Source organism: Labrus bergylta, chromosome 7 (assembly GCF_963930695.1).
Source record: "Labrus bergylta chromosome 7, fLabBer1.1, whole genome shotgun sequence".
NCBI lineage: Eukaryota > Metazoa > Chordata > Actinopteri > Labriformes > Labridae > Labrus > Labrus bergylta.
Window position 1 is genome coordinate 959,332 of NC_089201.1, and position 27,953 is coordinate 987,284.

General features: G+C 39.7%; 2 protein-coding genes across 8 annotated transcripts; one reads left to right on the forward strand and one right to left on the reverse strand.

Annotated features, from left to right (window-relative positions):
- Positions 1–1,652: 1,652 nt before the first annotated feature.
- On the forward strand, positions 1,653–8,152 carry b3gnt9 (UDP-GlcNAc:betaGal beta-1,3-N-acetylglucosaminyltransferase 9). 5 transcript variants are annotated; one of them, XM_020640492.3, is made up of 8 exons: positions 1,653–1,897; positions 2,772–2,870; positions 3,116–3,226; positions 3,347–3,466; positions 4,572–4,940; positions 6,093–6,334; positions 6,432–6,687; positions 6,769–8,152. In XM_020640492.3, the coding sequence occupies exons 3-8, from the start codon at positions 3,119–3,121 to the stop codon at positions 7,111–7,113; spliced, it is 1,440 nt and encodes a 479-aa protein (XP_020496148.1). In that variant the 5' UTR covers positions 1,653–1,897; positions 2,772–2,870; positions 3,116–3,118; the 3' UTR covers positions 7,114–8,152. The 5 variants fall into 5 exon arrangements, with proteins under 5 accessions (XP_020496148.1, XP_020496150.1, XP_020496149.1 ...); XM_020640494.3 differs by having other exon boundaries at positions 4,575–4,940; XM_020640493.3 differs by having other exon boundaries at positions 3,119–3,226.
- Positions 8,153–9,681: 1,529 nt separating this feature from the next.
- phaf1 (phagosome assembly factor 1) lies at positions 9,682–27,872 on the reverse strand. 3 transcript variants are annotated; one of them, XM_065956438.1, is made up of 16 exons: positions 26,651–27,872; positions 26,389–26,453; positions 25,531–25,614; positions 25,373–25,416; positions 24,488–24,567; positions 24,305–24,399; positions 22,766–22,863; positions 22,376–22,488; positions 21,938–22,071; positions 21,477–21,560; positions 19,182–19,264; positions 18,975–19,018; positions 18,809–18,858; positions 17,828–17,886; positions 17,568–17,640; positions 9,682–15,296 (listed from the first exon to the last, which is right to left on the reverse strand). In XM_065956438.1, the coding sequence occupies exons 1-16, from the start codon at positions 26,712–26,714 to the stop codon at positions 15,201–15,203; spliced, it is 1,266 nt and encodes a 421-aa protein (XP_065812510.1). In that variant the 5' UTR covers positions 26,715–27,872; the 3' UTR covers positions 9,682–15,200. The 3 variants fall into 3 exon arrangements, with proteins under 3 accessions (XP_065812510.1, XP_020496121.1, XP_020496120.1); XM_020640465.3 differs by having other exon boundaries at positions 22,766–22,830; positions 26,371–26,453; XM_020640464.3 differs by having other exon boundaries at positions 26,371–26,453.
- Between the last annotated feature and the right edge of the window lie 81 nt (positions 27,873–27,953).

Sequence of the window (27,953 nt, forward strand, 5' to 3'; positions counted from 1 at the left end):
TTCCCTCAGGAAATTCAGATTCCAGCAGCAGGTAACACCAAAGGATAGAACAGCACACAGATACAAAGAATAAAATAAAAAAGTTATATACAAAAAATATACTGTACACAGTAGCAGCAATAGACATGTCTAAATAAAATATACCGGTACAGATTTATAATAAAATAGCAGCAGTAAGGATAGGGTAGAACCAAAAACTTGCTGAATGTTTTATATTAGCTTGTTCTGATTTGTCATTGTGCTTTTTTTTTTAATAGATATGTGACCTAACTTCACGGAGACATTTTAAAAGAAAATCTACTCCGACACATCAGTGGTGATAGTGGTAAAAGTAATAACAGGGAAAAATGTAATGCAAAAATGTGACTCCCAGTTTTTGAACATCAGAATCAGAATCAGAATTTACACATATAAGGAATTTGACTTGGTGTATTGGTGCAAAACAATTAACAAGGAAATAAAGCAGAACTAGCAACAACTTAAATAATACAGGGAAATTGTTCATCAAAACATAGTAAATGGACTTGAGCTTGTATTGCATTTTTCTAGAATTAACTACAACCTTCATGCACGCTGCAGACGAAGCAACTCAGGGTTAAGTGTCTTGCCCAAGGACACATCTGACATGTAGCTGCAGGAGCTGGGGATCGAACCCCTGACTCTACCACTGTTCCACAGCAGCCCCCATGGTCACTACATACACAATAATGCATATTCATTTTGGACGTCGTTTGACTGATATATTCTGTCAGCTCAGCAGTTCTATAACTGGCAGGTTTAAGAAATAGATTTTTTTCTGTGTGGCTCTGACTGGAAACACACATGTTCGTTCCTTAGGTGCAGCTACATATGGTTCAGTAAAGAACCACTGAGGTCGTAAACCCCCATCACCGCTGTTCCTGCTGTGTGTGTGCTCTCACGTGCAGCTGGTTTGATTAATTTAGAAAGAGATGTTTCAATATAGAGAGACTTTGGACTGAGGTTTGAATATAAAAGTATACTCTCAGTTTAATATTTTCTGTCTAGGAAACATTTTCCACAAACTTTAAAAAGTAAAGTGAGTCTTGATCTCCTACTTCTTTGAAGAGACGGACAATAAAAACAAATGACTGACGGTTCTAACCTGAACTCTACACCCTGCCATCTTCTTTATGCCCCTCTTTCTTCTTTTTCTTCCATCCTTTAGTTGCTGTGTTGGCATCTGGCTTGAAGTAGCTCCAGTTTAAGTCACGTGGTCGGGTTTCAGGATGAACATGATGCGTTCAGGTGCTCTTGGTGACTACAATTTCATAATGCAAGCTATGTAATTCTCTGATGTAGCCTGGTGACTTTATGATGACTAATGGGAAAAAATACCAAACGCTTATTCGAAGCCTTAATTAGGTAACGTACTTGTTTGGATATTAAGCCCAAATGATATTGTTAATTCAAGTTTTGGGATTTATAAGCCTCCCCACCTTTTTAACAGAGATTTTAATCTTGAAACTCAAGATAAGTGATTTGTTTTATTATTATTTTTGTATCCTATAGCTGGGTCTACATGTAGAAAAATCCTACATTAGGTTTAATTAAGATTAAAGTAAAATGTTCTACACTTGCAGTTCTCGTTCATCGTGCAGATTTCGACTTTTCTTACAACACTTGAAGGCAACTAACCATGAACGCAGCAGTCAATGGTCCAGAGCCAAGTAACGGAGACCAATAGAAAACACTTTTTGTTGTGTAAATCATCATTTAAGTCATTCCTCGCAGTCACACTCCCATGAACACAACATGCCCTCTCCTCTCATTGGATATCTTCTCTGCAGTAACTTCTGACTGAAGCCTGTGTTGCGGTTTTAAAACATCCACAGGACAGAAGTTTCCAGTCTGAACCCCCCCCCCTCCGTCCCATCTGGTAAGTTTGAATGACTTGCACGATTGAAGGAACATATATGTGCAATAAAAATTAAATTAAGGAGTCTTCTTGATTCTGTGAAAAACGCGTTTCTATGTATTCAGCGAGAAAAAAGACATTAAACTTTCTGTGCAGACTGTATGAAGTTGTCGACAGCTGGCTTGACATGCTTGTCTGAAAGTTGCGCGTTCTAAAGGAGACAAATAGATGTGATGTACATTCATATATTCAAACAGTATCTGATGTTCTCTGTCAGTGTTTTATTTTTTTTTTCAGTTTTCTTACATTGTCATGATTGTTAGGACACAGTGTTCTTTGAAAGTTTTGGTACCCATCATGTTCACTTACATAAGACAGACACTCCCCCTCCTCAAACCGGGTTATAAATCGATGCTTAATTTCGTGTTGAAGACAAGTTTAATCATTCTGGATCACTTTAAATTCATGTTATTGTTTTTCATGGAAAGGTCACGCCTTCAGAGGATATCAGGTCTTAACTTTGCTTCAAACTCACCAAATGTAGCCGCTTTTAATGACCAAATTCTGACCGAAAACCATGCAACTTACAAATCCTGTAATCACAGGGAGGGAAGAACAGATCATTTTCTAAGATTATTGGTATTTTCTGCCTCATGCAGATTTTTTTTTGCCAAAGGAACAGAATTTGCTGACTTGTATTATCCCACCCAGAAAGATCTTTTGATTTCAGCGGACATGTCAAAGAAAGGGTTTCACAATCAGATCGTACTCGTACTCTCAGTTTGCACAAAGGAAATGTTTTGTGTAATTTTGCTTCATATCACTTTCTTTACTTATTTTGTCCCTGTTGAATTTTAAAATGTGATCCCTGTTTATTGTTGATTATTATTTTCAGGACGACCTTAAGCATTGCTTGGAAGCTTGGAGAGAGGTGAAGAGGATGGAGTCAGACATTGTGGACGTACATCCAGTGACATGACCAAATCACTCTAAGGTGCGTTACTCTCTAAGCAACTCTTTTCCCTGTAGAATGCCTGATCAACTTTTTTTAAGGGATTATGTGCAATGCGTCAGACAGGAAGAATGAAATCTCTCCATCCATTTCTGCAGAGAAACCTGCAAACCCAAAATGTTTCCAACTTCTATTTTCAAGTCCGGACTCTTTTCTGAAGAGCACTCCTGCAGCGTCCTCTAAACCGATGTTTTCCTGTTCAGTCACTAACTCGGTTAATTTTCTAGAAGATGCTGAAGAAGATGGTGACAGTACGGAGGCTCCTTCATGTGAAGGGAGATGTGTTGTGCACCATGCTGCTGCTTGTGCTGTTCTGTCTGCTGCTCTACACCCGCCAGGTAAGGATGAAACCAATCAAACCTAAATAGAGAGTGGAAGATCCAGACTCTTGTGAAATATTGAAGTAAGACTAAATCATTCCTTCCCCATATTCTATCAAACCTTCCCCATGTTTTCAGGTCATACTCTCCTCTGGGTGGGACAGACCTGAGTGGAAGCTGGAGATCCATGGCTCTACCAGCTCAAGCAGGAACCTGCTGGGTGCCAGCGGGGCCAAAATCAGCCAGGAGTCTCCAGAGGTATGACCTCATCTGATTAACAATATAAATGTGTCTGCATGTTTGCATAGAATCAAACCATCTTTGTTTTAAGTATAAGGTATAATGAAATGTGTCACTTATAATGACAAATATAAAGCAATTGTGTACAAAACATCACCATTGCTGATGCTTTGTCTGAGTCTTATCAGTCTCCGCAGGGAGCAGTGAGCCAAGCTTTGAACACTAGCTGTACAGTACACACCTTGCACCAGAGGACAGATATAGCTTGTTACATAAACCACTAGTAGAGAATTTGGAAGCTAGAGACAGATATCTTCCCTTAGATATGTGCAGATAGAATTGGATAATAAGTGTGGTAAACCCTTAAGTTGAGTGAAAAAAATAATAAGCACTTAACTTGAAATGAGCAGGTTAATAACAGTTTATCTTCAACCTGACCTTATGAAATAATAATGTGTATGATGTATAATCTATCATAATCCTGTTTTATCAAATGCAAATGTAATCTTCATTTGTATAGCTCCAATTCATAAAACATGTTATCTCAAGACACTTTACAAAAGAGCAGGTTAAAGACCTTACTCTTACCCCTGTAGCTTTATTAAAGTAATGGTTTGGCATTATTGGGAAAACATTTATATTTCAAAAGGACTATAGATAAAATCTTACCTCAGAAAGATCATTGTAGGTTAGCACACACAGTTCTCAGCTCTGAAGTATTGGCTGTTATTCTCTAGTGTGATGTTCTTGCATCCATTCTTAATGTTGGTAGGATAAAGCTCAAATCTTCTGTAAGTAGTGGATGCTGTTTTGGCTCATTGAGAGACAGCATTTAGTGTAAATAACAAGCAGTATGAAGGATCTGAACAGTATGTGTTGTATGAATGAGTATACTGCCTATGCAGAGTGCATCACTGTATGTACACACTAAGTCTTATTTATGTTAGCAGATGATCTGTTGGCTGATTCACAGATGGTCCAATACATTTTATAATGAACCATGAAGAGATTAATAAGTATAAACAGACATTATAGTTCTATTTCAGTGTCCTGGAAGCTTTATCAATATCATGTTTTTAGAAATGTCAACTGTCTTTTGCCTCATTTAATTTCTCCTAATCAGCAGTTCCCGTCCAGGCCGTCAGAGCCAGGGCTTCCTGCCTGTAAGCCCCAATCAAAGTCCAAACCACCGCAGCCAAAGTCTAAACCTCAGGTCAAATCCAAGGGGAAATCCAAGTCTCGACGGAAAAATGTCACTCCGACTAAGGCCACTCGAAAGCCCCTGCCCACACTGCCACCATTTGACTTTGCGAGCTATCTGAGAGAAAAGGACAACAGAGACTTCAATCTGCTCATCGACCAGCCAGAGAAATGTGTCATCAGAGGAGCCAAGCAGGAAGAAGAAGGAGGACAAGGAGCAAGTGATAAGTCCACTGCTCCCTACATGCTGATCGCAGTGAAGTCTGTCGCTGCAGATTTTGAGAAACGTCAGGTAAACTAGGTCAAGTTGTCTGTGCAACAAAATGATGTCAAATTCTTTATTAATCAACACATATATTAAATTTTTTATTTTCATTTTTACAAAGGATATGAATCAAACTGACACATGGAATTTGTCACTTTCATTCACATGCTACCAGAGAATTACAAGCCTAAGCCATTAACTGTCTTAAAGCTACATTTTCTTTGGATGACAGCGTAACACTGGCTGTGACCAGCAGCTGTGTCCAGTGGAAAAAGTTTTTATAAACCCACCTTAACCCTCAGGCATCAGTTTAATTTACTACCCTCTTAAGTCACTAAGGACAAAAATGTCCATGCCAAAAAAACTGCCAATTTAACCCTTTAAATGCCAGTTTGATTACTTGATGTCACTGTTGTTATTTAAGAAGAAAACACAAAAAATAGTTATTTTCCATAAAACAAATATTTGGTGGCTGGGGGATTTTTTTTTAAATCAGTCTTGGATATGTCAAAGATTATACAAAATATTGACTTTGATGCATTGTTAGTTTTTGTGTAGCATCAGATTTAAAATGTAGTTCCCTGTTTAGACATTGGAGGGCCAAAATGTCCAGTACTGATATAAAAAAAGAACAGATTGATATTGTTTTCTACTTTTTTCTGCAGAAATCTCTTAAACAACTCCAGCCCTGCTTCAGAAAATATTGAATAATTATCAGGAATTTAACCCTTTAAATGCCAGAATCATGTAATCAAACAAAAATATCAATCTGTTTTATTTTTATATCAGTTTTTTGGAAGTGGACATTTTTGTCCTTAGTGACTTAAGAGGGTCGTGAAAATTTTTCACAATGTTCTATTGATCTATTGAAAAAATTAAAATGTGCTTTCCAAAATGTGTCAAGAGAGAGACTTTCTTACAAAAAATGGTGCCATATGCACTAACACAGACAAAATGATGGCCAGATGAAGAGGAAACATTTGCCCAAATGGACAAAAATGTCCATAATGATGCAAGGGGGTTAAACTCCTTTCCAAACTAGAGCTAATAGGACAATGAAAATTGTACTTACTGCCCTCTAGTGGCCAATAAATTAAATGATCCAGGTGTAATATATATTCACCTAATCAGTGTTTTGATTTAAAAAAAAATCTCCTCTCTACACTTCATAATTCTTAGGTGGTCCGTCGCACCTGGGGTAGAGAGGGACTTTTCCAAAACGGTGTGTCCATCCGTACTGTTTTCCTGCTGGGGGTTCCCAAGAACCGGACCGCTCTGCCTCTGTGGGACCGGCTCTTGACCTACGAGAGTCAAACCTTCAGGGATATCCTGCTGTGGGATTTTGACGACACCTTCTTTAACCTGACGCTGAAGGAGACACATTTTCTGAAATGGATCAACAGCAGCTGCCCTCAAGTCAAGTCAGTGCTGTTCAAAACTAAATCAGGAGGTTTTTTTTCATATTGAGTCTTTTTATTCCTCATCTGAAACCAAATATTTGTGTCTTTTCTCACTCAGGTTCATCTTCAAAGGTGATGCCGACGTGTATGTTAACATTGAGAATATACTGGAGATGCTGCAAGGTCAAAAGCCTGAAGAAGATCTCTTTGTCGGGGATATCATCGTCAATGCTAAGCCAATCCGCCGGCGCAGTTCAAAGTACTTTGTACCGGAGTTTGTCTATGGAGGAGGTTTGTACCCAAGCTACGCTGGAGGAGGAGGGTTTGTCATGTCAGGACGCACGGCTCTAAAACTGAGCTCTTCCTGTCAAAAGGTAAGCTGGGACACTTTTAATACTTCACAATGTGTGCTTAAGATTCTTTGATTGATGATTTTCTTTTTTTTTCACTAATAGGTGGAGCTGTTCCCCATAGACGATGTCTTTCTGGGGATGTGCCTCCAGCTGATCGGCGTCATTCCATCACGCCACCAAGGCTTCAGGACCTTTGGAATCCCCAGACCATCTGCGGCGCCCCACCTCCAGACGTTTGACCCCTGTTTTTACAGGGAACTCATGGTCGTTCACAGCCTCAGCGTTCCTCAGATCTGGCTCATGTGGAACCTCCTGCACGATCCCAACCTGAGCTGCCACAACAGGACCAGCCCGACATCCTGGCCTTTCAAGTGGAAAGGAAAGGGAGGAGAAGCAGAGGTACAAGAGACGGATTACGGCGAGAAGCAGGTGTTTGTCACGCATTAGAGACTCTCTGCAGGGACCTGCACGAGCTCTAGTGAGTATAAAACCATTATGAAGCAGGATCCACAGCTTACTTGAAAGGCTTGTGATGTGTTCAGGCGCACAGGCGAGTCACATGAGACTTTATCTGAGCGGATCATCTTTGAGGAAATGAATTGGCAGAGGCCACATGCGTGACAGATTTTCAGGGAGGAAATCTAACGAGAACTTTTCAGATGGTGTGTGTGAACAAGCACGCAGCAGGTCTTTGATTTGCAAAGATTATTGTGTGATGATTTACCTCTCACTGGGATCTTGAATGTGAACCTTCAGAATGTATTGTGCTCTAATTGTTTACACAGAGACTCAGTAAAAAGGGACATACTGAAATGTGGTTAACTGGTTTAACTCCATTCATGCATGAATGTCATCATGTGGTTGTAACTCTTTTCATCCACTAATTTGTTTTTTCTCACTCTGTTGTTTTTCGTCGTCTGTTTGTGTATTGATAATATTTTATTTTCTCTGTTCTTTTCTTTTTTTTCTTAAATTGTTGTCATGTTCTTCATTTGTTTTCTATTGGGACCCCCCTTGAAAACCAGATGGTACATCTCAAGGGGTTTATTCAAATTAATAAACTCTTCCTCAGAAGGTATCTGTGTGTGTGTGAGACCATAATGTTGTTCAGTGGACCGTACGGACAGCAAGGACCGGTAAAAGCCTTTTTGTACTGAATGAGTGGAAAGACTGCAGGGACGTTCTGTCCTCATCATGAATCACTTGTCCCTCGCTGGATTAAAGGCACAAATGGACTGTCGCATTGTCTGTTCCCTGGAGGAACACTGAAAGAAGTCTAAATGGAAACCAGCCGCACAGTGGGAACCAGTCTGGACCGTGCACACGCGCACACACGCACACACACACACACACGCACGCACACACCTGCTGGATGTTTGTGGAAGAGCCTGGTATACGAGGTGTCAGGCATGTGTGATTTCATGTGAACACTTCAGCTTTCATTACATGATTTGACTTGTTTTGAATTATCACGTGTTGTCTGAAAGTCCTGTTGTCTCTTTCGTTCAATGAAACAAAAATGGAAGGTTGTTTGCTACAGTGAAAAACATTTATATTCAACTCTCTTTTCAACACTAAAATAGTGTCCCAGTTCTAAACAGATGTAAACGACTGTGTCTGCAAACAGACACACAGCGTGCTTCACTAACAAGGTCTCAAAGTATAACCCACGTGGATTGTTTGATCAAATTTAATCAATCTGTGCAAAGAAAACATCAGTCCTGCTGTGGAGGAGCGAAACACATCACATTGTCTCAGCTTTGGCTCCGAGGTCATCCAAAGGTATTTATTGGCACATTAGCAGTCCAGGAAACAACATGATGTCTGAGTTGTTTCACTAACTAAAGGAAGATGTTGCACATTGAGTTAAGGGTCTGCACACAAGAGTCTATACCATAAATGTAACAAGTATGTGAATGTGTGTAGATGAGCGTTTCAGCTCCAGGGTACAGGGTTGATTAATAAAAGCTACACAAAGGGAAATCCTGAATATTAATAATATAGCAAAGTCAAATATATATAAAAATGAACAGTTGAGTAATAACTTCCTATAGGAAGAGAGTTCAGTCAAACCCCCTCTGGATTTGTTGTTCTGAGCTCTGTGTTCATGAGTGGACGGCACTTCCATTAGCTTGTTAATGTTTCACTCAGAGTTTGAAACTTGTTTCATGCATGTTTTTTTATCGCGTTAACTCCCACCTTGTGGGGGAAGAGCAACGGCCCCACCCATTAAGGGAAGCTGTGTCGTCGTAACAATGGAGTATTGATGCAAACGGGCATGTCCAGATGGGTGGCCAGGGGTGACATAGCCCCTCTTGAAATCTGATTGGCCAGCTCAGGTGCCTCCCCCAAAATCCTAAACTGTGATCTGCTGTTTCCCCTGTAAGAAACCAGACTTTTGTTAAAACCAACTATTAGGTCTATTTCTGTTTCTGACTTTAAACAGAAATCTTCTTTTTCTGTCATTAAACATTGAGCTGGTGAAGTTAGAAAGGGTAGATAAATTAGATAGATTAATTAGAGAGATTAATTTGTGTGCACATCAAATTCACTAAGGTTCCCTAAGATAACCTTTTCTGTCCCTTCCTCGCTAGGATTCTTTAGACTAAGTTAGGATTTTTCTGAGAGTATTCTCAGGATGTTTGTGAATATGAGCCCAGATTAATTGGAACTAAAGTCAGAATCATTAAGGGTAAAATACATTAGAAGCAGATTTCCTACTTTCTAAGAATACAACTGTCTCTGTGTCTTTGTGACTAATGAAAGTACAATTCTGCCAGGCTCAAGTACAAAACAGATGTTGAGGTTTAGCCCAAAGTCAAAAGTCAAAATTGCAAGTTTGTATCTGTTTTTGTTTGTGTGTGGCTTTTTTATGCCTTTATTTAGAGATGGTCGGATTTGAACCTGGGCCGCCCGCTACAAAGGACCACGGGAGGCGCTCTCATTAACCAGCAGGATAACCCCTGTATGTGAGTTTTAAGCTCGAGTAAACTAAGAAATAAAAAAACCTCCCAATCTTTATCACATCCACATTTTTTATTGTTTTTTTTCATATCCTGGTTGCACACACAAAAGATGGACTGTCAATGAACAGTGAGCATTGGATTTCATGAAAGTCCAAATGTTGCATTGGAGTGGTTAGAGATGGCACAGCAGCAGCTCATCTCGTCACCCCTCATTAAACACAGTTAAAAGTAGCAAAGCTTTCAGTCATCCTCGTCCTTCTCTTTGCCCTACATGGTTTTGTTATTGCCGGTTTTTCTGTGGACATGCTGAATAAATCTACTTATGTCATCATACGCAAAGTTACAGTATTCAAAATATAAAACACCACATTCCAATGAATTTCACAAGTTTTAATTAATGTTTAACTGAATGTATAACTCACCCATTTCCAGAAATGGGTTTAAAATGTCCACAAAAAAATATTCTGGGGAGAAGCAAGACGGGCAACAGAACATATGGTACCAATAAGAGACAGTACAAAGCCTTAATATGAGATTATCAATACACTGGACTAAAGCTGTCCATTATAAATTACAACAATCTTTTTAGGACAATCATTCATTCCTGCATTCAATAAAATAATACAAAGAAAATGCAACAAAAAAAAGTGGAAGCTCAAAGCCACGCAGACCTCCTGATTTCACTTGTTTTTCTCACTTTAACATTTTAGAAAAACAAGATATGTGATATGTCCACCTGAGTTTGGGTGAGATTAACTCCCCAGCACCCTAACACTCCTCCCTCTGTCTCTCGGTAACAAAGCATCCTCACAACACTGACCATCTATGACACTGGGGTTGGGTTTACCAAAATTGGGGTGATGGGTACAATCTTTTTTTAGATCATGATTTGTTTCCATAATTCACCAATTCTTTTTAAAGGCAAAACAGCTCAAGGTAGCTTTAAGCACTTTTTTAGTATTTAAATTCAGTTTGGACGGAGACAAGAAATAACAGAGTCCCGAAGGCCCAAAAAGTAAAAAATAATAATTGTGCACACAAAAGTTTTTCTTTACTTTTTGGGACTTCAGGGAAATATTTTCCCTTCAGTTTATAATGAAATTCTGCAGCATGCATCTTAGTCTTTCTTTAAAGGTTTTTTATGCCATGTTTTGCAATGCTACAAACATGCTTTCCAAACTAACTATGATAAGCTTTTAAGGGTGGTTAAAACTTCCACACGTATCTTGTTTTTTCTAATAGTTATCAACACATGCACCTTGTAAAAAAATAATATTGGTGAAAAACTCATCCTCGTTTTGGGAAACCCGACCCAACCAGCCGTTTGCCATTCTCTACAGGTAACAGAAAAACTAAAATGGCTGAGACGGCCAAATACATGTTAGCTTGTTGCTAATGCTCAGTGACGCACACACACGCTGTATGTACTGTACAATGATGCAGTTCAAATGCAATCTCAAATTGTATTTACAAGGAGATTCCTTTTTACAGAGGAGATAGAGACAGAAGTCAAAGACAGGCTCGGTGGGAGATGAGGCACAATGTTCAACAGTTTTTTTTTCTTTTCCCCAACTTTGCAGAACAGCAAGTTTTAGGGAAATGTTTGAATATAGCTTTCATGTTATATTACATCCGTTTCCCCATTTAACGCGAGATGCAGATAGACCAGAGGATAGGGGACCTTTGAGTTTAAAGTTCATTAGACATGCTGGACAGCCATCTTGAAAATCTTAACGCTGGAAGCCTGATGAAAAGATGAGTTTGTGTTTCAATTCATATTTAATATTTCATCTACTCTCTCCTGCTTCCAGAAACCGCTTCACCTTACTTGTTGCTTCTTTTAGTGTAAACAAGCGGTATAACATCCAGCAACATGCCAGTGCTGGCCTCAGTCAGATTCTGTCCACTCTACAAAGACATCACTAAAACAGCTTTTTCAGAGAAAATCTCAAGACAGATATCGCTTCCTCTGTCTGCTTCTATGGAGCTTTGTATTTAGTGGCTTTACTGAGCTTTAAAAAAAGAGCAGGTCAAGCAGGGCTGAAGCAGGACTTATTACTCGCACACCCAACACTTGTGTGTACTTGCAGCCTTTAGCATTACAGGATAATATGTCTCAATACTGAGTGGTCCAGAGTCAAAAAAAAAAGCTTCCAGTGATTGATTACGAGTCGTGTGTGAGCTGAAGCCTCCTCCTGAGTTGGGGGTATGATCAGTATCATGGAGGATTATTAAGATACTCAGCCATCGCCTGAGTCAGATCACGTTAATAAAGAGGACACTGGAATAAGAGCACACAACTATTTACAGCATGTACATCAACATCTTAACTCCAAGCATCAGGGCCGTACGGGCTGGATGCCATCTGATGAAACTCTTTTCTTCTAATGCTCTTTCATGTGGCCGTTTGGGCATTAAATGACCTCAAAAATGATCCCTAACTGTCCGAACAGAAAGGTCAAATTATGCCAAAAAAAAAAAGTATTTTGATAAAACTAAAAAGTTCTGCTGTCATCAGGTTTTTAGTGAATCAGAAATTAAAGCCCCTGTAAGGAGTTTGTATCTGGTTCTGAAACAGACTTAAATAACTAGTCAGCCCTCTATATGACCCACAAGACTCTCAGCAACATTGATCATTTCTATAGTTTTGCTGCAACGTACAGGGAAGGTGTCAGACAAGACCATGAACAACATTTTAGGACCTCTCTTTTACATTATACTCTGCAAATACTGACAATAATCGCACACATTTTAATGTTATTTCTTTCTGTCAGAAAATGCTTCTTACGCAGGTCCCAAACAAGATCAGTAAAGTTAAGACGTATCCCTTTGTGTCAGTTATAGCGCCCCCCTTTGGACAAACTGAAACTTCCTCACAGGAACTTTAAGAGATAAATGATATCTGTTAGAAAATGTGGTGAAAAAGCTTCCATGTTATTTCAGGTACCTGGAATAAACTGTGTGCTGCTTGTGGATGCTGCTGGTTAGAGATGATTGTGGAGGCATTTTGAATCAGGGAAGATTAAAATCAGACAATTGATCGATCGACTCCATCGAGGTGGTTAATTGATGTAGAAAAACCTAGAGAAGAACACAATTAAAGACCAACATGAAGCAAAGTTTAAACTGATCAACTTAAAGAAAAAAAAATCAACAATTTAGAAAAAAAAAATCCTATATTTAGAAGCAGCCAACCAAGCGTGTATCACGTATACAGACGCTGACTTTAACCCTGATGCCTTCACATGTGATGATAAAAAAAAAAAAAAAATCAACATTTAGCGACACAGAAAAATACAAAATGGCATTTGCATCCCAGGACAATAAAAGAGAATATGTGTATTATAGTTAATACACAGTTTATTCAAATGCTTATGATTAAAGAAAAGTCTTCAAAGCAAAGATAGGGAGGAAGAGTCAAAACAAAAGTTAGGACGATGGAATGCTTGATGGTCTGTCCTGTTATCCAAATGTAAGAATTCCATAGAACAATCATGTGGATTCTTTAAATTAAATAACCACTGAACCAGAGACAGCCAGAGGAGGGGTGAAGGTAGTAGGTATGTCATCTGGCAGATGAACAACAAGCACATTGTTTTTCAAGCCTCTCATATCAGGCAGCTATTGTCATCTTGTGCCATTACTGTCAGAAGTCTCAGAAACCAGGAGCTGGATTTAAAGGCTTCACATGGACTTTCTCTGACTCGCCGGCGGGAAACAAAAGGTACAGAGGAAAGGGAGCCACTCTCTCCAAAGGGTCCGGTTTTAGACAGAAGATTACAGTGATAATGTCAGCGGATCAAATCAAATGAATTATCCTGAAACGTCTTTGGCTACAGCTTTTGGCAATTCAACAAAGAAATAAACGCAGACACCGCCAAGGGATGAATTGCAATGTATCAGTCAGATGTGGAGATGAAGAAAGTGGAGATGAACAGAGGACATCCGCAAAAGTGCATCTTGCAAACTCACACACATTCACACAAACACACACACCGCTATCTCTCCAAAGGTCTCCACAAAACCATCTCTGAGGATCAAACATAAAAACCAATCAAGTAAAAAGGTGTGTTTTAGTGCAAATGGAAAGATGGTTGTTTTTAAAATGAATACAAAAAAAATGGTCATGGTTGTGTGTGTGTGTGTGTGTGTGTGTGTGTGTGTGTGTGTGAAGCAGGGCAGAGAGAAATAAAAACAAACTGTGTGCCAGGACAATGCCCCTCACAACATCAAATAACAACAATCAGGTTGCCAGTTTGTGCTTGTAATTATTCTCACCTTTTCCCAAAATGTCAGCCAAGTTCATGCAAATTCTTGTGTCATGCCTGCATGTCTGAGCAAAAGATAAACCGGCTCTCATGTATTAGAAATACATGTGAGTATAGACGTGAAGGGACTGAAATGCTTTGTGTGTGTTTGTATGTGTGTATGTGTGCTTGAATTAAAGTCTGCTCAAATGTCCCTTTTTAAAACCAGCGACCAATCACATGCAGATGCTCACGAGGACACAGACACAAATGTCCGCAGCATCAAATGTCTGTGGGTTAATAAAGTTCTTACAGCTGTGTGCGTGCTAGTGTGTGTGTGCGTGTGTGTGCGTGTGCGTGTGCGTGTGCGTGTGCGTGTGCGTGTGCGTGTGTGTGTGGGCACCACTGAAGACAGTTGTAGAACAGTAAAGAGGAAAGAGGGAGGAGATCTTTAACAGTGCTGATGATGATGGATGTTTTCGATCGTTTGGCTTCATATCTGGTCACCGGATGTCTCGGGTTGTGTTGAGGGGCCACTTGTCGCTCCAAACTGTAAGAGTGTGTTTGGTTCTTCTCTTCGCTTCTTGATGGCTCTGGGTTGGGCTGGTTGCGGCTGTGTCCGGGGTCTTGAAGATGGTTCTTAAGTTGTGGCAGGAAGACAGGCCGTACTGCCTGGTTGTGCTGGCAGTGTGATTGGTTAGATGTGTATTCAGTGGGCCAAGCCAGAGTGGGGTTTCAAGACTTTGGCTGCAGCAGTTTTTTTTATTGGCGGTGATACAACTCCACAACTCTCTGTTTGATGTTAAACACTGAGTTTTGTTGCAGATGATGTTAAAATGCTGATCATTCATCCACCATGATGCCATGGAGGTTACTGTCATGTACAGACTGCTGTCACGTCTCACTGGGTAAACCATGACTTCCTAACTGCAGTCTGAAGACGTCTTCTTCTGTGGTCCCTCGGTACATGCAGAAGCAGCATGGAGACGGGGAAACAGTTGATCTCTACTAGAGTTTACATTGTTTTCATGTCAAAGCATCAGCACTTCAGCACAGAAACCATGACACCAGATCCTTGTCCAGGGTGGGTTTATTGAGCGGACTGAAAGGACTGCGTCTCAGGAACCCCAGACAATAGTTGATCAATTCCAGGTCTGATTTTGTGTTCTGTTAAATGAGTAGCATATGAGCTGAGCAAGAATATTTGTGTTGTTCTGGTTCAGGTCTGCTTGGTTAAGAATCTGGCTCTGGGTTAGAGGTTCAGTCAGTAGAGGTACTAAATTCAGGAGAGGCCAAATGGGATATGGTCATGGTCACTCGTTCAGTGGGAACTACTACTTGACTCAGGTCTGGCTTTACTGGCGGTCCGCGGGGCTCCATAGAGGGTCACGGATGCTATGTGGTTATTTTGCATCACCTGCAGAAGGTATCAACATACAGCATGTGTTAGAAAGAACAGGATCACATTTCAATGTATGGAGCTAAGATAGTTCGAAAAACTGTGTTTAAGAATATGTTTGAAAGTTTAGAAGAATGTTTAGAGAAAAGAGGCGAGCCAGAAAATACCTCAATACAAACAGGCAATTTGACAATGTTACTCCTATCTGAATGTGGTATGTCAGATATAATCATGAAGTATAATATGCAGTCAATTCCATTTCCTGTAAAAAGTCAAAAAACTCACCAAAAAATCACCAAAAATATAAATTAAGTTTGTGACACAACTCTTTCAGTTTCCAGACACTCTACATTTTATTTCCCCTCAGACTGTCTGCTTACATTCTTGGGCACTTATGAGCTGTGAGTGTGCACTACTGTTGTAATATAGACAAAAACCTTTGCACATCCATTTTATAAGACAGGTGAGAAGAAGAGCCATCAAACACTCCTCACACTGTCTAACATGCAAACAAATATTTATCAGACAAAGGTTTGCCTGATGAAGGTCTAGTACTGAAATGTTGCCAATACATTTTAGAAACTTAGTGTGTGGGAGTTTACCTTTACATTTATGTTATAACATTGCTAAAATTTTAGCAGCATGAACACAATTGAATGCTTGGTAGGCACCGTGTCCAAAGAGCACACATGATGGCACGCTCGCTGTCCACACTGCATTCGTTAAATATTGAATTCTATGCTCTGTAAAGTTCAGTATCCTCCCTTGCAAAGAGAATAACATCTAGTGCTTTGTACTGAAGGCTGACAAACGGATGTGTAGTGCTTTGTATTAACGAACAGCTGACTCAAATCACAACACAGAGGCTCGTCAATAAACGGCTCGCCGTGAGCCGAAAAAAAAAAGTTTATTTTCCGGTGTTGACACAAGTCAGAGCACAACATTTCAATCACAGATGTGGACATTATCAATCCACCTCTATAGAAATAGAAACGGGGCGTTGGGGTAAAAACGCTCATGGGCCGTTATACCACGCCAATAGGAAACAATAGAATTAGGCTGGTTTTGTCGACGACGCTTGCTCGCATCGCATGCTGTTAGGACATGGTGTTAGACTAGGATAGCCCAGTCAGACTTACAGTATGCAGGGATGGCATGAAGTTTGTGCACAAAGGAACAAATGTATGAATATTATTTAATTACCCTTTTCATACCAACTAACCACGTGTACTTTCATTAAAATATCAAAGAGATGTTAAATTGCTGTGAACAAAACTCACTTTTATGAGATTCCCCGTTAGATGCTTTTATTATTCTACTCCTTCCGTTCTTAATCTTTTATCCATTCATACTCCTTCTTTTAGTGTTTTAGTCTGTTGCTTTTATATATTCATTTAACCATCTATCTTTTATTCTGTTATCTTCATTTGACTTTTTTTGTCCTCTCCCTCGTCTTTTATTTTTTGCATTGTAGTCATCAACTTGTTGACTTTTTATCTTTTATTGAATTTTCCTTAATAATTGCCTTTTGAGACCTGCCTGTTTTATCTCTGTACTCTCAGTTTGGCCTGTTGGAGTCTGTTCTGTTGTTGTCCTGAGTTTATGTTGCACGTTGTAAACATGTGCTATATAAATAAAGTTATCATTATTCATTATGTAACGTTAAAAAGTACAGACTTGTGTACCAACATATTTATCTTCTAAGCAGTAATTCTTTAAGGCCTCAAAAGAAGAAGTATGTCCAAAGTCACAATTCAAAGTATTTAAAACAAAATTGTAGGTAAACTCATGCACAGGAGGTTTTGGAACAGAGACATTGCCAATAATGTGTTTTTTTATGTGCAGGAGGTTCCTTGCAAATTCTTGGGACTCATTCCTCTCTTTGCACTCATCTTATGAAATAGATGTGTAAAATATTTGCCCACAGTTCAAAGCACTGACAAAAGGAAATGTGTTACTTTGAAATGAAAACTACTAGAAGTCTGTAGCAAGACAGCTAGAACAGTTGATTTTGACCAAAGTCCTGCCTTTGACAAAGTGAAACATTGTACAGGATTTTGGGGTGGCCAATTACATTTTAAGAGGGGGCCCATGCAGCCTGTGTCCACCCCTCTGTACACCCCCCTGCTGGACCAAATAAACACTGCCATCACTTTTACATTGGGGTGTTTGCAAAATAATTCTTAAACGAGCCCTTCAAAACAACCAAAGCCGTCACATTAACTAAAATTTAACACACATGACAATAATGCTAATGCTAGCTAATGCTACAAAGAATTGTATTCTGACCTCAAAGATCATCCTCTGTAGTCCAAAGCAGAAGGTGGAGCCAAAGGGGTTCGTGTTATTGGCTGAAGAGGACCTGACAAACACAACAAATGTGATCAATTACAACGTCAGAGAGCATACTCGTCTGGGTAATGTCCTGGTTATTTTCCAGTGACATTTTTCTTTATCCACAACATTAACATATGATCACACATGATATTCTACATGTGTTGGACACATCAAATATCTCAGTGTGCATTAGAAAAAGAATGTGTGTTTACCTGTGAAGCACAACAGGTTTTTCCATAGGATGTCCCAGCAGCTCCTGAATCTGATCCCACTGACACAGAGACAAAATGCAAGCAGTCAAAACGGTGTAGTAACAGTTGATGTTGACATTATATTAGCGTCAATGTGATACTGCTGTTTCCAATGTCAGTGTACATTCAGACAGATCTCTGCGTGTCAAAGGAGACGAGGAGAAAGACACTGTAGATTATCACAGCTTTGCAGACGTGAAGCTCAACTGTTGCATCCTGTTTCAAGTAAAACCGTGTAGATTTCTGGGCTATTTTCAGCGGATAGGAATGACATCACACTCTAAAGACATTTATCTTACTTCCTGAATAGTAACATCTGATGACAACAGCAGCAAAATACAGATGTCATGTATATTAGTCAATATTATTTTGGCTCTTAACCAGAAATGTACAAATGATGTGGAGACCAAGTATAAGAAGTAGTGAAGCCAAAAAGAAAACAGTGAGAAATCAACAACGAGATACTGAGTCTGAAATTAAAAAGTTGGACTCATTAATAAGACATGCCCTTCCAAATCATCACCTTTAGAAATTAACAACAAACTTCTGAACTCTGACAATTGGAGAGCTACGATTAATAAGGAAGTACAGATTAAATGGTGACGACTCCACACAGCGCTGAAGTTATTCACTTGTTTGAGTCAAAACTAAACACATGCTTCTCCTGCCTTTTAGGTCATATAGGTTTAGGTTTATGCTAGCTTGTAGCTCAGCTCTGCACTCGGTCAAACAATCACACATACATGCAGCTTTATACTGTGGCCTACATCCATGACATTGACAGAAAATTAAACTGTCTTGTCTGGTGTCATTGGTTCAAAATTGCAGATTTCAAAATGTTGTAGAGCAGAATATTGCTAGTAGTTACACTTTTCAATTGGTCTCAAATCTGTGGTCTGAACTGGAAAGGACAGGTCTATGAACATTTTGTGTATAACTGACCTTGCTGTAGGTGGTTAAGATGCAGTCCTCCCTCTGAGAATCTGCTCCTTCTAAAGTGCAGGGACACAATAACAGAGACAGAAAAAACACACATTAGACGAATCCATTAATGCTGAGGCACACAGAGATTTTATTTTGAAAGATGCAGGATTGAAAACTGTCTTACCTTTCTTAATGACCAGTGGAATCTTAAAGTCACAGCGATGGTATCTGTGATGAGAGCAACAGTCATGAAGACACACAAAGGAAAAAACTTTACAGTGTCTTAATAAGGAACCTTATTCATGTAGAGAATGACATATGTTGAGAAAAGAGAACGTTTAAGAGGAAGGAATGATAAAGAAAGGAATCATGCTAGATAAAACATATTTACATATTGAAGTTATAATGTCCAGGGAAGTTGGTGTGGAGGACAAACTTCTTAACCAGGTGTGTTGTTGAGTCAAACAGGATATCCTGAAAAATAAGAACACATGGTCTTTGAGATTACTTTTTTCAAACTGTTGAACAGACCAGTTGACTACAGGTGAGCCTCCCATCCCTGCAAATAGACAAAATGGATGAATCTCATCTTCCATATGAAAGTAACTCTTGCGATTGTCCGACTGATAAGATTTTGGTCAGACGAGAGCTCATCGACCAACTAATCGGCCAACCTACTGAAGGAGTGTCCGTCCTAGTAAAGTTGGGGCAAAATTGTCGGCAGTTTGCACTCAGGAAGCTCAGTTTTGTTTATGAAACATCACATCATTTTTTTTGGACTACACTCAGGAACTCTACTGGGGCTAAATTAGACTGCTATAACTTATCACACATTAGGCCCCGTGTCCACCTAGTGCTGGGCGATATATCGTGAAGCTTGATTCGATCGATATTTAAATAATGCTTGATATGGAAAAGGGAACATCGATTTTATTTTTTAAACTACTTCAACGTTGTCTCTCGATATTTCGTTGCTCCGCGAGATTTCCGCGGCAGCGCTTGTTGCACGGAGACGAAAGGGTGGAGGAGACTCCACTCCTGCCGCTGAGTAGCCTAGCTCTTGTAAGCGACCAACATGGAGGAGAAAGATGAGAGCGAGGCCGAATTAAAAAAGGGCACATAACGCAGGGCTCGACATTATAACTGGCCCGCTGGCCCGGATGAATGATTGACAGAGTCCAGCTGATTGCACGTTCAGCTGGCGGCTTCACTGCTGTCCCTTCTCCTATTGTACACTTGCACACAGATCTTAGCGCAGGTTTTCTCTACTAAAACACACGTTTGGTAAAACGGTTTTAAAACCATTAGATCCCGATAAAAGCCGATCTTAAATCAGAATTCAAAGAATAGAAATCACCGGAAGAGTAGAGAGTGACAGCAGGGCATGACGAAAACAGAGGGGAGAAAAGTTTGAGCCACAGTGACAGACAGCTGGAGGAGCTGGAACACGTTAAAGTTAAAGACTAGATCCTGGTAAAGATAAAAGTTATTCACAAAGCATCTTAGCCCTTAAGAGAGCTCCTAAAGTAAAGATCTAAGGATGAAGAGGTTCTCACAGAGAAGAAAGAAGGAGAGATTCCAGATCTATCACAGCCTCATATTAATATCAGATTAAGTAGACTCTTACAGTTACCAGCATGGTGAATAAACATGAGCACATAAATGTAAGAAAAATACAAAATATTTTTATAATTAGAGCTCAATTAATTAAATAAAAGTTGTAACTGACTTTTGCATCAGAATGGTTCAAGAGTAAATTGGTGACTGTTATTCTTCAAATCAAAAGTAATGTTCCTGGGCCAGCGGTTACAAAGGTCAGGCCAGTGATATATTATTTTTTTATACAGTGGAGTTTCAGTTTTATAGGCTACATTTATAAACTTGAATACTATAAATATCAAGTCATATCGAATATCGACATTAGGCAATGTCCACCTAGCATTTTTTCTCAGCACCAGCATCATTTTTCAGTTGTTTTCAACAGGTAGAGAGAGCGTTCGCAGCAGAAAGACAAGCGCTCAAGTTGAAAATTGTTCAACTTTTTCAGCGCTGTTCCCTGTATCTCCTACAGATCGTGTGTTGTACCCACATCCTCCTCACTTCGTGTCTGATCAGGTAAAAAAAAATCTCAAATAAAAAACATGCAGTAAAAAGTGACAGAGCAGTGTCAGTCATACAGTGGCCGTTGTCAACAGACTATTGTCATGGAGACAGGACGGACGTGCAGCGTTTTTCTTCTCAGTGCACAAACGCTTTAAACACTACCAGACGTACAACCAGCAGCGCTTTTCTGCACGGAAAAAAACGCTAGGTGGACACAGGGCCTTAATTATGCAAACATACCAGATCATGACTGTTTGATACATTTTTCCCACTAACCAGCAGTACTTTATGAAACATGTACTGATCAGCTCCTGTCGCCAGACCGTGAAGCTTCTCCACCATCATCAGCAGTTACATATTTCTCTTTACTACAAACCTTTTAGCAACCGTCTGTCCCTCAAATTAATCACAATGAACAAGATACAAGAAACCAAAGTACAACTAACTCTAATTAGTGAGTCTCATTCTTTTGCTCCCTGATCTATGGCTTCAAGAAGGTATAATTACCAGTGCATTAACCCTCAATGTGTCATTAGTACATAAAGGCATACACAGAATCACTCGCCCAGGCTGAGTTACGTACCACTCCCAGGGTGAAGTAGTTGAAGAAGTAGTCATTACATTTAGAAGAAACCTGCTTGTGAGGTGATGGAGAGTGAATCTTCATCTAAAATAAACAAGAACACAAACATGACAATAAACATTTTTATTTTCAAAGAAACAATTAACCATTTTCATCTTCAGTAGATGTTGAAGTGCATGTTTGTCTAGTTTAACAAATGTTTTTGGCCACTCTATGAGCTCAAGTACAATACTCGCTTTCCTTTCAGCCTGCTTGTGTTTGCTTTAAGCTTTTATCTGACTTGTTTAATTTATAAAAAAAAAATAAAAAAAATCTTTCTGATCTCAGGGGGAAATTGTAGTCTTGCGTTAAGGACAGGATTAAGATTAGGATGGGACGATTAGTGTTTGTGGAAAGACAAAATTAGTTTGAAGAACAAGAGCAGCGTCTCTTCTCTAGACTTGAAGTTAAAGCATTCCTACCTTGTCCTCGGACTTGTAAAAGACTTTATGTGGCGAGCCCAGAGCACCCAGAACATCCTGACAAGAGTCTCCAAAGTAGATGCTTCTTTCTATGGTCCTCACTTTAGCATCAGTCATCACACCTGGTCCGCAGCCTACACACACACACACACGCACACGCACACACAATAATCAACCCCACAAAGAAGAGAGAAAATATAACATATATATATTACTACTACTACTACAATCAGTATGACTTATATTTTAATATAAAACAACCAAAAGTATAAGAAAAAGAAAGAATGGAAACTGATGGTGGAAATGTTGAAAAATGAATCCAATGCATCACATTGTAATTTTGAGGATATGTGAGGGGAAACACTTTTGAAACATGTTTGGCTCATAGATCTTAGCTCCCTGTCCTCAGGACAAACACAAAAAAGAGGCATATGTCACCTGCAGTGAGAAGGCGGAGTTTAAGCCCAAGAGGCCCTGCCTGGTCTCTCAGGACATCCACGCCATCTGCATATATGTTACCAAGAAAACACGCCCACGGCATCACTGGAGCTCTGAGGAGAGAGAGAGAGAAGAGTGTGTATTTGTGTGTGTGTGTCTGCCTTGTTTTTGAGGTTTTGTTAAACTTATTCTAAACTGTCTCATTTTATACGATTCCTGGTCAGTTTGAGCAGTATTTTTAATACAGTTTCACAGTGATTGAAGCAGATTAAGATGGAGATCAAACTCCTCCAAAGATTTAAAACAATTAAAATAATGATTAAGAAAAAAAAAAATTTGCACCCAGATATGATAGAGTTGTATCGGCAAGTGTGTGTCAGTGTGTGTTACCTTGTTTCTTGCAGGTTGTTGCCCGTGTAGATGTGCATCCTCTTGACCATTGCCCCATGTGGAATCTGCAGGGAGGCCAAACCCATGGCAAAGTTAGGCTGCCAAGGCAAAACAACTGGGAGTAGTACAAGCCTGGTATGAACTGTGTTTGTGTGTGCACAGATGTATGTTAAAAAGGATGCTGCACAAGCCATTGATCCTCAAGCACAGAAAAATGTGGTCATCTATGCTGAAGCACTGGAGAGCTAACATCATAGCACAATGACTGACCTAAATACCTCAGCTCCAGAGGGGAAAACTCAAACAACATAATTCTATTTGTCGGTGAAGCGTCACATTGTAATCCACCTTGGACCTCTGTTAGGTAGAAATTGTTTTTACCTGACAGAGTTCCAGTACCCAAACAAGAATCCCTGTGAGTCAGCAGAGTTTACTTTTTTCTGTTTGTTTTTGTGTATTTACAGAGTACTCATCAGCACATTTAAATGTCAAATATGTTGAAGCAGGCAAAAAGCTTAATCAGAAAGAGGTGACAAGCTGCCAACCCCTAATCAATGAGATAAGAAACCAGCAGTATGAGCAGTAGAAACATCACCATATGATAGGTGCACTCAGTAGCAAGCAGCCGAAGGAATCAGAGCAGCAGATTCATTACATGCATCTTCCAAGACAGCCACAACTACAACGGACAGTAAAACAAAGCCACAAAGGCAAAACTCCAGCACTACATGTACAGCTGTGCTCATAAGTTTACAAACCCTGGCAGAATTTTTGGTCATTTTTCAGAGAATATGAATGATAATACAAAAACTTTTCATCACTCCACGAGTGTCATTTGGGTAGTTTCTGTTGTCATTATGATTTAAAAAGAGCAAACACAATAATAAATGGCTTCACCCAACCACTAACCATGAGTGAAAGAAACGTTTTTGTATTATCATATATATTCTGACATGAAAAATGGCCAAAAAAAATCACAAATTCTGCCAGGGTATGTAAACTTATGACTGTATTAATACATATAGTGATAAAGTAGAAACAACAGATTGTTGATTGTGTGCTTTATTGCCTAAAAGTCTGCAGTGCACTCTGCTGGAGTCTGCTTCGTTTTGGAGAATTTAATCAAGAACTCATGCTGCCTCCTCTAACCCAGGTCCCTAAAGTCCCTGCTGCAGTCTGATTTTCAACGCTTACATAACACTGCAATGAGTCTTTGACATCTAAAGAGTAAAACAATAGAATTTATACTTAATGCTCGCTGGTTTCCAATTCGGAGACTAAACAAACAGCAACACAATCTCATTCCCAGCATGCATTTGGTTTCTTCATTCAGTCATTTATAACTTCACATTAGGATGCCACAACACCTAGCTCAGCAGGATTCAGGAACATGCTTTCAGGGCTTGCCCTCAGACTGTCAGTATGAAGGGTAATCACTTAAATCACAAGGCTGCCCTGATTCCCTTAGGATGTGAAGAAACAACCACTCAGCCTTTCTTTAAACAGCTTGACGAGCCAAGTCGGAGGAAACATTCTCACCTCGTACTTTGGAGCTTCGTTCCATGAGTCCAGCTGGAAGGAGAAGGACAGGCCTCGAAAGTTGAGATGGAACAGCTGCTCTGCGGCATTGTAAACTAGATGGAGAAGAGGAAAACGTTCATGATGAAGGAGGTTGGTAAGATTAACTGTAGGTATATTTATATACATATAGTTGTTAAGTACCTCCAGGGTGAGTCGCTCCGAATGACTGGTCTATCTGCTCTATTGTCGGCGCAATGGCCTGAGAGTTGAAATGGACTCCACTGAAACACAGGAACACACAAAGAGCTGGTGTAACATTGATTAACATTCATAAGGAATGCTGTGCTAGATGAGGAACTATTTCCAGACGATATGGATTTCGCTGAGTCAATCACACCCACAGAGTTAAAGAAACACATTAAAGTCTTTATATTTGAGTTTTTGATCCAGCAGATGTCGCCCTTGAGCACCAGCATGAAACCAAAACAACTCACACTGCATTGTTGTGTTAGCATGCTAATGCTAGCATTATTATGCTCCTATCTTCACACTGCATGTAAATTTACCTGAAATGAGCGTGATCTAGAAACACAGTTAAGCAGTGAGTACAGTATGTTATTCTTCTTTTCTCTAGTCCCTCAATTAAACAACTTTTATACTCAAGGGGAGGAGTCAGCTGGCCATCCCGACGATGTAAACAAAGTGAAGATAGGACTCTGAAAACTCTGAAAACATCACAGACAGTGGGACTCGAGTGTTACACCCATTGTAGACAGTCATGACTCACAGAGTTATTTTCAGGGAATATACTTGATTTATATTATATTTAAGTGTGAAAAATCACATATCAAGCCTTTAAAGAAACACTTTAAAACAGGCAGACTCCATTACTGTGACGTCTTCCAATAAGCAGCTGCCACTCTGTGGCTCGTAGCTGAAGACTGTCTCCGAGGTAACATAAAATGTAAATCACACACACTGACCATTAAATAGATTTGTGGTAGATAAAGGCACATTACTATGACAGCTGAATGTCTGATACAGTTCTCCTTCTGTCCACGTCAGTTGTTAGACATTTCTACTCACCAGTATTTCAACTTCACTTTGCTCAGGTCGTAGACTTCAATCACCTGTTACTCAGACAGATAATGGATACACATGGTTAGTTATATGTTCACTAATTAACAAGGCAGAATAGTTTAATATATTTGCCACACACACGAACACACACATATAACTCTTACCTTGAGTCTCTGATTTGTGGCATCAAACAGCAGTTTAATCCCATCCTGAGTCAAATTCAGTATGAGGTCATGGCTGAGTGGCGTCTGGAGGGGAGACAAACAAAAGCTTGCAGGTAGAGGGTGGTGTGACCTCATGAGCAGATACAAAGCAAACAAACCTTATTTTTAGTTCAGAGAAAAACAAGGCACATGCCCAAACTAAAACATCCCATGGACTGTTATATATGTGACACTTGATGTCACTCATAAATACAATTTTGAATCCAATATTCAAAGTCTTTTAAAAACAAGCTCTCTGACTGGTTGTATTTTTAGCATCGAACCTGTGGGAAGAGTTTTAAAATAGCTGGACGGATATTGCCTTTTAGTGGCTGAATTATACGGTCTCAAAAATAACCTTTGTTTACATAAACGCCTAATATGAAAAAAATAATATGTTCTACTCTTTTTAGAGAGTTTTGAGAATTAGGGATGAGAGAGGCTCATAATCTTTAAAAAATCATAAATAAAGCCTTCAGTGCTCTCTGCTGGACACATTTTGTAAGGGTAACAAAGGGTAAACTAAACTAAATGGGGAGAAATCTTTTGTCAAACAGCCTACATACACGGCAATATCAAATCTGTAATAAGCTTATGCACTGAACAGTATTACCAAATGGCATCAAACTAAATAAAGGGTGGGGGTGGGTTATTAGGACTGGCTTAACTACTGCCAAACAAGGAGGCGTCTTAAAATTGCAAACATGTAATGCTGCCTAAAAAGGAGATTCTGGAACAAGCTGATTAACAATTTTGTTTATGAGAGAGGATATAACAAAGAGGGACCGTTGGTCATATAACCTGTTCACTGTATAGCACCTGGACATTTTTGATGATGCGGCAGTGTTTCTGAAGAATAGAGATGGCCTGGGCCAATGGCATCCCTGAAAACACAGACACAAAAACACTCACAAAAATGAACAAACATAACTTAACTTCCCACAGAGCCATCACAAGTCAATAATTGTGTTTGTTTGAATATGGCCTCAGGAATTCATAAGCAGCTTTTATTTTCTCTTCCCCCTCCCCTTTAGTGTGGGTCATGTTTTTTAATGCTTGTAAAGGTTTCGTCAAAACTCACCTAAGGCGAATTCCCATTGCTCATTTCCTAGTGATCTCTCAGGCACCACCTCCAGATCCAGCATTGGCAAGTAGTGGGGGGGGGGCAGCTCAGCTCACCTTAAGACACAATGGGACCCCTCTGAGGGACCCTTTCTTTTAGCCTGTCTCTCCCTGATTTCACCCACTGTCTCAAAATAGCCTCAGGTAGCAACTTCAATTCATTTTTTTTTCTTTTTTCACAGAGCTACTAAATTCAAGAGTGTGAACATGAAACAGCTACTAAATCTATAAAGTACAGTGAAATATGGTCACTTCATTACATGTCGCATGAGAGGAGAATGACAAAATGTGTTAAATATTTAAAATGACATCCACAACAGCACCTGAGGCTGAGTACCTACAGCTAACAGAGATACAGAGGTTTCAAATAAGAGGTGAACAGATACACTGCATAGACTCACAGCCTGCACACAAACAAATGACGCAACCTGTCAGCCTGAAACGTACAAGGCCAGCTGTCACTTTACACACTACTTGCTTGTGTACGTAAAAATGTACCTTTTAAAAAAACAAAACACATGAACTCACTTGATTCAAATTCAGGACTGAACAAAGAGATGACTATGACTAACAGACTAAAACGTCTCAAACGCTTTGAGAGAAAAACAACTTGTTCAGCTATAACAGTTCAACAAAGCAACTAACAAGTGACAGATTGTGGGAATAATAAGAAAAAAACACAGAGGCACGACATTAATTCCTCCAGCCCGACTTCTTCGTCTGTCAGTCCCTGTTTTCAGTCACTGTCGGGCGGTTACGAAAGCTTGACAACAACACTGTGCTAACGTTAGCATACGAGCTAGCTGCTCTCCGTGTTATGGTAAATGAGCATAAATATAAATAATGTATGTGCAGGAAAACAAAAAACTAAATTCGAGGCAAATAAAACTGATTCCGCGGTTGAGACTGGCACGACATAAACAAAGAAAACACGCCAAGCCGTCGGCTGTTTTTCTTCTCTTCACCGTTCAAGCTGAAGAGGCTAGCTGCTCTCCTGTCGACAGAATATAAAGTCTTAAAGACACGACGCTTCCCTTGATTCTCTTTAGATATTCAAACGGTGAATGCCCACAGTGTCCCTCTCTCGGGGTTTAATGTCTCTTCAATGTCAGGAGCAGATAAGAGCGACACGGTGTCCAAACAACAGCAACTTCAGGCATCAACAACAGCCAGCAGGATCAGCTGATAATTCAACTTCCTGTGTTCAACAAACGTGCTCGACGGACGTGTTGACGTCACGGTCAGCTGACACATACGACTGT

Excerpts from the sequence above, each read along its gene's own strand:
- b3gnt9 (XM_020640492.3), top strand. The coding sequence starts at position 3,119 with ATGCTGAAGAAGATGGTGACAGTACGGAGGCTCCTTCATGTGAAGGGA. Across the intron at positions 3,227-3,346 it reads TGCTGCTCTACACCCGCCAG|GTCATACTCTCCTCTGGGTG; the intron begins GTAAGGATGAAA and ends CCATGTTTTCAG. Across the intron at positions 6,688-6,768 it reads TGAGCTCTTCCTGTCAAAAG|GTGGAGCTGTTCCCCATAGA; the intron begins GTAAGCTGGGAC and ends TTTCACTAATAG.
- phaf1 (XM_020640464.3), bottom strand. The coding sequence starts at position 26,714 with ATGCTGGATCTGGAGGTGGTGCCTGAGAGATCACTAGGAAATGAGCAA. Across the intron at positions 24,400-24,487 it reads CGGAGCGACTCACCCTGGAG|TTTACAATGCCGCAGAGCAG; the intron begins GTACTTAACAAC and ends TTCTCCATCTAG. Across the intron at positions 15,297-17,567 it reads TACAGAGGATGATCTTTGAG|GTGATGCAAAATAACCACAT; the intron begins GTCAGAATACAA and ends TACCTTCTGCAG.